General features: G+C 37.6%; 2 protein-coding genes across 2 annotated transcripts; one reads left to right on the top strand and one right to left on the bottom strand.

Moving 5' to 3' along the window:
- Positions 1-657: 657 nt before the first annotated feature.
- LOC147521054 (elongator complex protein 2-like) lies at positions 658-5,525 on the top strand. The gene is given in 16 exon segments (XM_086558002.1): positions 658-668; positions 1,043-1,169; positions 1,256-1,343; positions 1,536-1,621; positions 1,713-1,866; positions 2,054-2,214; positions 2,311-2,950; positions 2,953-2,987; positions 3,292-3,450; positions 3,452-3,486; positions 3,488-3,588; positions 3,591-3,611; positions 3,871-4,088; positions 4,331-4,508; positions 4,879-4,907; positions 4,909-5,525. Coding segments are annotated over 16 exon segments (2,505 nt in total). The 3' UTR covers positions 5,371-5,525.
- A 1,633-nt stretch (positions 5,526-7,158) lies between these two features.
- Positions 7,159-8,811, bottom strand: LOC147521053 (putative clathrin assembly protein At1g14910). The gene has a single exon (XM_086585091.1). The coding sequence runs from the start codon at positions 8,594-8,596 to the stop codon at positions 7,271-7,273; it is 1,326 nt and encodes a 441-aa protein (XP_086441217.1). The 5' UTR covers positions 8,597-8,811; the 3' UTR covers positions 7,159-7,270.
- Positions 8,812-8,899: the final 88 nt, after the last annotated feature.

Raw genomic sequence — 8,899 nt, 5'->3', positions numbered from 1 at the left:
TATATTGTTTAGGAAAAGTTGGACACTCTGTGAAACTCTAGATGAAATTGTTTATTTATTTATATCATACTTTTTCATAATTAGTAATAGAGTTTAGAAAAAATTGGAGTCTTTGGAGTGCTCCAAAAAATAGATTGGTGAGGGTATAACTATAATATATATCTAAGGAGTTGGAATTCCTTTTTTTTTTTCGTAATTAGTATTAGAGTTTAGAAAAAGTTGGAGACTCTGTGAAGCCTTGAAAAATAGAGCCAAGAGGGTATAGCTATAATATATATCTAAGGACAATAATTTACTGATAAATTAGATGAGATTTGTTAATAGTTTCATATCAAGTAAAGTTAATAGTTATACACTGCCTAGTCTTTTGCGCTACGCACGACCTGGTTAAAGACTCATTATTAGAGCAAGTCTAATAAAGGGCTATAATATGGGTTGCTAAAGGTAAATATAGCACTCCAATTACAAAAATGTCATTCCAATGGGACTGCTAAAAGGGTCTTAAATTTAGAAGCAGTAAAAAACCCAATCAAAGTTAAAACCTTCGCTAGCAACTGCTATAATAAGTTTGGGAGACGGACAACATAGTTTTTGCCTCTCGGGCCTGTGTTTAACAGTTATCTAATTTATTTTTGGACAAAAAAATTTAAAAAAATAATGGATGGACGGTAAGAAACTATGCCGTACCCGTGGAATCATTTAGCATTTCAAAACAGAAAACGATTAGATTACTTTTTATTTTTGGGGAGTTAAAAAATAATAATAAAAAGAAATTACCAAAATACCCCTACGTCCACGCACATTTAATATTCTCTATTGGACTCGCTCTTAGAGTATTTTTTTTATTTTTGGACTGGAATTTAACAAGGACGAGTTGTTGAAATCTACTGAAACGGTTGATATTTCGGCGATATCAGAATATATCTCATGATATTTGTTTTTGTTGAAACTTGAAAGCTCGAAATCTCTCTGTGTTTCAGAGTTGTGAATTTGATGATGATGATGATGAGTGGTGAAGCTGATCATAATAATAAGGATGAAGAAAAGAAGAAGTGAAGAGCGTGTTCATAGGAGCTGGATGCAATAGAATAGTAAACAATGTTTCATGGGGCGCTTCTGGTTTTGTTTCTTTTGGTACTCAAAACGCTGTTGCCATTTTCTGCCCCAAGGTCCCTTCTCTTTTTTTGTTTCTCTCTTAATTAATAACTTCATTATTGTGGTGTCTTTGTTTTTCACATTTTCTATTTTTTTCCAGACAGCACAGATTGTGACGACATTGCCAGGGCATAAAGCAGTTGTTAATTGTACTCAATGGATTCCTAGTACCAAGGATGCGTTCAAAGGTATAATAATATTGCATTTCTTTAAACAGTTGATGGCTATTCTCATTAAAGATCCTTTCTTTTCAATGAAACTGCTAAATAGTACTGTGTGTTAGGATTTAGTTACATATAGAGTTTGTCTTTTCCAATAAAAAAATGTTAAGTTATTGGTTCTATGGTTTTATAGTAATGACTTTTGTGTTTTGGAATCAGTTCGACATTTGGAGAAACATTATCTACTTTCTGGGGATGTAAATGGTGTTATCATTGTATGGGAATTGTCACTTAAAGACGGAAAGGTACTTGTTTGCTACAATCGCTCCCATATAGCTATTACGGTATATGTTGTAATCTGCTATGGTTTAATTTTAGAACTAATTATTTTTGCAGTGGAGGCAAGTGTTGCAACTGCCAAAAACACACAGGAAAGGTGTTACTTGCATTACTAGTTTCGTGGTTTCTCAAAAGGCTGCACTGTTTGCTTCCACCTCTTCTGACAGCACTGTTAATGTGTGGGAGATGCTCCTTCCATCAGCCATTGGAGGTTAGTCAAAATCTTTCAAATTTGTCTTTTCTACTTGCTAGAAGTATTTTATTTGCTCAGAAAATGTGCTTAGCTTGTTCTATAAAGATTGCTCAATAGTAATTCTAGCTTGTTTTACATATGTGTATTCTATATAAGCAAAGGGTTTGTACCATCTTAACTCATAAAAACTTTGTGGTTATTGTAGGTGACTGTGAGTTGTCATGCTTGGAGTCTCTCTCTTTGGGATCAAAACCTATGGTTTCTTTATCATTAGCAGAGTTGCCAGGGAATACTGGACATATAGTATTAGCGATGGGGGGCTTAGACAATAAGGTTCACCTTTATTGTGGGGAAAGGGAAGGGAAGGTTAGTGGTCTAATATCTCTCTCTTTCAGTGTGGTGTTTTCACCGTTTCTGGCATTTCATCCATATAGTAACTTATTTGTTTTTATATATGTTCAGTTTATTCATTCGTGCGAGTTGAAAGGGCATACTGACTGGATCCGGTGTTTGGATTTTTCATTACCTACTGGCACTAATGGGGAAAAGGATAGCCTTCTCCTTGTAAGTTCATCCCAGGATAGATGCATACGCTTGTGGAAGATGGCCTTGCGTCATTCTCCCGCTAATTCTGACATACCATACAGGAAAGAAGGCATAGGCTTGGCATCTTATATTGAAGGTCCTTTGGTAATTGCTGGTTCTTCTTCCTACCAGATCTCTTTAGAATCTTTACTAATTGGACATGAGGACTGGGTATATTCAGTGCAATGGCAGCCTCCATCCAGTTTATCTGCTGAAGGGAGTGATGTCTATCAACCTTATTCAATCTTATCTGCTTCTATGGATAAGACCATGATGATTTGGCAACCTGAAAAAACCACAGGTATCTGGATGAATGTGGTTTCTGTTGGTGAATTGAGCCATTGTGCTTTAGGGTTTTATGGTGGCCATTGGAGCCCTGGTGGAGATTCAATTCTAGCTCATGGGTATGGTGGATCTTTCCATCTTTGGAGAAATGTTGGAGTGGACTTTGACAATTGGCAACCACAAAAGGTTCCTTCAGGTCATTATGCAGCCGTGACAGATATTACTTGGTCTCATGAGGTGATTATGTGCTATCAGTCAGTCACGACCAGGTAAAATATACTCTATTTATACTGCTCAGAATCATCAACATGTTATCTGAATAAATGTTTCTGCTATTGGTCAATCCTTCATTTGTTCTATAATTGGCTGGGTTGAAAATGGTTCTTGTGGAAAAATGAAAATTTGGTCAATCAAATGAGTTTACTTGTAATAATTTATTGAAGCTATCAAACAGCTGCTTGAACTGGTTTTGGAATTGTCTAACACTGCATATTTCTGCTATGTATGCTTAAACTGAGTTCATTAATCATGCTTTATTCCGACATTCTTAACAAATATTATGTTGTAATTTAGACTTCCAGAATATTTGCTCCATGGAAAGATGAAGTCTGCTCTGAAGATAAATATTCTTGGCATGAAATTGCTCGTCCTCAAGTTCATGGGCACGATATTAACTGTGTCACAATCATTCAAGGGAAGGGAAATCACCGCTTTGTTAGTGGGGCAGATGAAAAAAGTTGCCAGAGTGTTTGAAGCTCCATTGTCATTTTGAAGACACTAAGTCATGCTCATTTTCAAAATTTACTGCACCTGAAGATCTTCCAGGGGAGATCCAAATTATGGGTGCAAACATGTCTGCACTTGGGCTATCTCAAAACCTATTTATGCTCAAGGTGCCCAGAGTTCTCTTTCTTTCTTGCGTGTGTGTGTATTCTTCTGTTTGCTCTTATGCTGTCATTCTCTGTAATCTGGAAAACATCTCTTGATGCTACTTTTTTGAGGGAAACAAATTTACATGATAGATTTCAGTTTGACAGTTTCTCGTATGGCATCTGTTTTGTGATTGTCCAAGTTTAGATCAGATAAATCTTTGTCGTCATTTTCTTTTATTTAGTAATTAGTCTGATGGAATGGGACATTTTCTTATTCCAGCTACAAAGGAGGCCCCACAGAAATCTGCCAATGATGATTTAGACACACTAGGAGCTATACCAGATGCAGTACCAGTTGTCTTGACAGAGGCCCCAATCGAGGAACAACTGGCAATAAACACGCTGTGGCCTGAGTCACACAAGTTGTATGGTCACGGGAATGAGCTCTTTTCTTTGTGCTGCGACCACAAAGGAAAACTTGTTGCTTCATCATGCAAGGTATTTAACTTTCTGGTACTGTACACGCGATTTTAGTCCTCAAAATATTTTTAATTGTATTGAACTTCATCACATTTAATCCGATTCATTTGCAAAGAAAATAATTTGCAAGTGCTGCTTTAGTAACAATTTGTGAGCATCACACTGTCTTCCTCAATGGAATTTCACGTAATCATCTCACTTGTCTTTCGATGTGGAACATTTTTCGACTCAGTGTAATTAAATCTCTGATCTTCTTGCAGGCCCAATCATCAACAGTAGCAGAAATATGGTTATGGTTAGTGGGGTCATGGAAGGCAGTTGGTCGCTTGCAGTCTCACAACTTAACAGTAACAAATATGCAATTCTCTTATGATAATGCATTGCTTTTGGCTGTTTCTAGGGATCGTCAATTCTCGTTGTTCTCTATCGATACTACAGGTATATGCTAAAAAAAATCAAAATGGAAATATTGAGTTGATTACCTATCATAAAATAAAATAAAGTGAATACAGTGAATCTATTAATTGACGATCCCACAAAAAAATGAAGTTTTTGGATCTATTGCTTTATATGAATATTAATGTTTCTGTCTGGATACACTGGCATACCCTAGTAGAGTGAATGTGCACATCGTTGTCTTTGGCTTTAATGATGGATACTATGTGGGACCCATTCTGTATTTCTGACTCCTAAATTTATCCATACAACAACAGGATTCACTAGCATAGGAAGCTCGTTTTTTTCTATGAAAACTTGTTTTGAATTTACTTAGATACAAAGCTCTTGTCTTTTTATTGTGAAATCATAGGGGTGGACAAAGTCACTTATGAACTCGTCGCTGAGGCAGGAGGCACATAAAAGAATCATATGGACATGTTCATGGAACCCATTTGGTCATGAATTCGCAACAGGTTCAAGAGACAAGACTGTGAAGATCTGGGCTGTACAGAACAGATCATATGTTAAGCTGCTCATTACTTTGCCACAGTTCACCAGTAGTGTAACTGCCCTATGTTGGTATGGTCGCAATAGTTCAAGTGATAAAGGATTTCTCGCGGTTGGGATGGAGAGTGGACTCATCGAAGTGTGGTCTCTTTCTAGACGAAATATTAATGACAGTGTAGAATTGCCAGAATATCAGGCTGCTCTTTCAGTGCGGTTTGATCCATTCATATGCCATGTTTCAACCGTACATCGTTTAGCATGGAAGCATACTGACAATGAAGATTGCAGGACAGCGCAACTTGTTTCTTGTGGTGCCGATCACTGCGTTAGAGTTTTTGATGTAGATGTCAAGTAATATTACACCATCTTTTTTGTTGTATTAGATATTAGGTAGAACTGATTGTTCATGTTAACTAATGTGTGCATTAGATATCATAAGCTCAACAGACACGAAGAGGTAATGAAAATCCTCATTTCTTTTTTTCTTAATGAATTATAATCTTTTTGAAACTACTTTGTTCATATTTCTGCAAGTGATGAAATTGGCAGCCCATGTAGGTCCCTCAACTGTACGATATTTCAAAACAAGAATTTTTCTACTTTATTACTCTTCCTATTTCGATCTTTTCATTCTTCAGTTTTTGGCTTTTTGCTCTAGTCCATCTTTGTACAGAGCGGCCTTGTTAAATGTCAACGGTGCAATTGTCATTTGCTTGTCGGCTTGTCGCTGCTACAGCTCTGTTTAAACTGAAAGTTGTATATAAAGCTATAAACAGCTCGTCAATAAAACAATTTTGAAACTCTCATCGAAGAATCCATCAATGTATGTTACTTAGGCGAACATCAGTAGCAACAGACAGAATGCCAAGATACTTCGCTTGAGGCTAGCACTTTTTATCCAGTATTAATCACAGCCTCGATGTGACTCTGTTCACTAGTTTGGACTAGCTCGACGACACTCTCTAAGTAACCAAAGAGCTTGCTTCATCCAAAACCATTAAAAACAAGAATTTGGATTATACTGGCCTCCGATCCGATCGAAAATACTTCCTAGGTAGATCCAATGGAGATTGTCTTTGTCCTGTCTTCAGAATATGCTCTAAACTTGGATTTTTTTTTATCTCTTGCTTATACCAGTATGAGAATTCGCATGTATTGTGTGACTACGACATTTCGTAACTAGTTAGTAGTTGTGGAAAGTCCAATCACAATTAACGTGCGTCCATGCTTGTCTTGCATATTGTTGCAAATTATCCACCTAACATGGCTAAGTAAGAACTGATGCAATGACTAAGCTCACATGATATGGCTAACAGTTTAGTTGCCGCATGTAATCACATTCACTGGTATTATGATCCACTCATCCACCATATTAGCTTCATATCGACCTTGAAGTCAGTATAAGGCGCATACGATCATGAAAACACCAACTTCCCAGTACTTAAAGCTGATGCAGCTTGAATTGATTGGTATTAAAAGCGTTTGAGTATGCCTCGAGGCAAGGCGTACCTAAAACGTCCTAGAAGCGTTGAGTAATGCGTTTATGCATAGGAGGCGCACACTTCAGAGTGTGAAGCGTTCCCGAGGCGTACTCCTCAGTTGCAATGCGTAACCATCCATCGCACAGACTTTAGGCCATATATATATTTTTTCAAGTAGACATCGACAAGAAGTAATATTAATGTATCAAGTAAGTAAGTAACCCATCTTTTATCATTTATATAATAGGAATCGTGAGGAATTGGAAAAATTGACATGCAATTGAGGCTTACGGCTTCGAGCCAAACGCCTCGCGCCGCGCTTTTGCGTTTTAAAACCTTGATTGATATCTAAAGATAAATTCCTGTCCAACTGCTTCAGAGTAGACTAAAAAAGTGACTGAGTGCAGAATTATTGTGCTTTAGATGGCAGTTTTATAAATTTATTTAAGATTTTGAGTTCCATATGGCATTGCTGAAATACGCAAGTTCTATTTTCCTAAGATCTTGAACTTGCAATACATGTACCATGTAAATTCCTACTTACTATCATGCATCATGTCTAGAATGCTCAGACCAAATTAAATCTCAGCTAATACCATCACGTCTAAATCACTGTTCAAAGATAGATTTTCCAGAACTTTAACAATTTGATACAACAACGATTCGATAACACTTGTAATCATCAATATAATAACAAAAAAATAATATATTATTCCAAATGTTTGGGAATCAGATAAATGAATTTTGTTTTCTCACTCTCTAACTAGCTAATACCTACATATGATATGGAGAATTAGGCTCACTTGCACCAACTCCACCGTAGCTGGGCACAGTATGAGAAGGAGAAAATGGATTTACTGGCCTGTAATTATACACTTGCATTTCCAATCCATCATATGGTTGATGCTCTTCTAATTCCTCTTGGTACTCAAGTTGATATTTATATCCCAAATATGATCCAATGGTGGGATTAACAAACAAACGTGACAGACAGGCAGAAGTTTCCAACAGTTTCTCCCAGCTAATATTATCATTGAAATCCAACTGTATTAACGGCTCCCTTTCCTCTTCATCTTCAAACTTCTCCCATTCCATACTAACTGTCGTCTCCAACCGCATTAACTGTTTCTCACTATCATCCGTAAATGTAGATGGTGAGGATGATTCCGATTCTGACGACTCAGTTAACTGCCACATTCCATTCAGAAAAGATTCCAAAGCTCGTACATGCAAATGTGGTATCTTATCTATGGAAGGATACTCATAAGGACCGCACAGTCCCATTCCCTTACATGACTCGTAAAAATCATTGAGTTCACTTGCTTGAATGGCAGCTCTTTTATATATGGAAAAGGCTGACATGCAGTTTCGATATGGCATTTGAAAGAGGTTGTCCAAAAGAATGACCGAGTCACGTCGAAAATCAGCATAACAAACAAAACTGTCACGTACAATCTCTTTCAAAGCCCTCCGAATGAGGAAACTTCGAGACGCTGAACCGAGCGGGTTACAGTCAATGACTCGGTCGAGCAGACTCTGGATAACTGGCAAAACTTCTAGCATCCGTCCCAACTCTTTCATCTTGTCGTTGAAGTTGTCTGAAAATTGTTCAATCTTGGCGTTTTTGAGGTCCAGAGCTAGGCAATCTAGTGCTTCATCAAGAAGACGTGCGTAGGATCGAATGAAAGTGGTGAACTCATGTGAGCTCAAGGATGAGTTGTCTTGGAATCGACAAGGAAAGAGAGATATCAAACCGTTTGTTCTAGCCCACATGAGATCAGACCTGAATGGAGTGTTCTCAGGGAGAGAGCGCATCAAACGATGGAGGAGGAATAAGCATTTGAGAGCAACTCTCCAAGAATTAGTTCTTCCAAATCTGCGAGTGAAACTCAGAGCGAAAACTCGAAAAGAGGAGGGTGAGTGTGTAAAAATCTTAATGAGATCGTTAACATACTTTTCAGGTAAAGGAAGATCATCTGGAGAAGTGGCTTTAATCACTAGGAGATCGAGATCACAAAACCGTCCAATCATCGCAATCTTGGCATAGCTAACGCTGCTGTGCTCTTTTATTGCAGTGTATGCTTGCTTTATTCGCCACATTCTGAGAGATAATTGAGAGTGTACCAGTTTGTTTTGGAATACTAATGAAGGTTGGGGTGGTGTAAACTGTTAAGTGATAGGCGGGGGAGCTTTAATTTGAACGAAGTGAGGGCCAAAGCTGACAATATAAGTTCATTTTTTGGTGGCACATTGTTGAGTACGGACGGATTTCATGCTTTGTTGAAATCGGGATTTCATGCTTTGTTGAAATCGGATAGTGCAAGAAAACAACTGTCTTCACAATAACGTCAATAACATTCTCGTCTGCTACTACCAAATTACCTGTAATGAGAAACTGATGTC

This window comes from Coptis chinensis, chromosome 1, assembly GCF_015680905.1.
Source record: "Coptis chinensis isolate HL-2020 chromosome 1, ASM1568090v1, whole genome shotgun sequence".
In the NCBI taxonomy this organism is placed as follows: domain Eukaryota; kingdom Viridiplantae; phylum Streptophyta; class Magnoliopsida; order Ranunculales; family Ranunculaceae; genus Coptis; species Coptis chinensis.
Note: the sequence above shows the minus strand (reverse complement) of the source record. Positions and strands in the feature narration are given on the sequence as shown.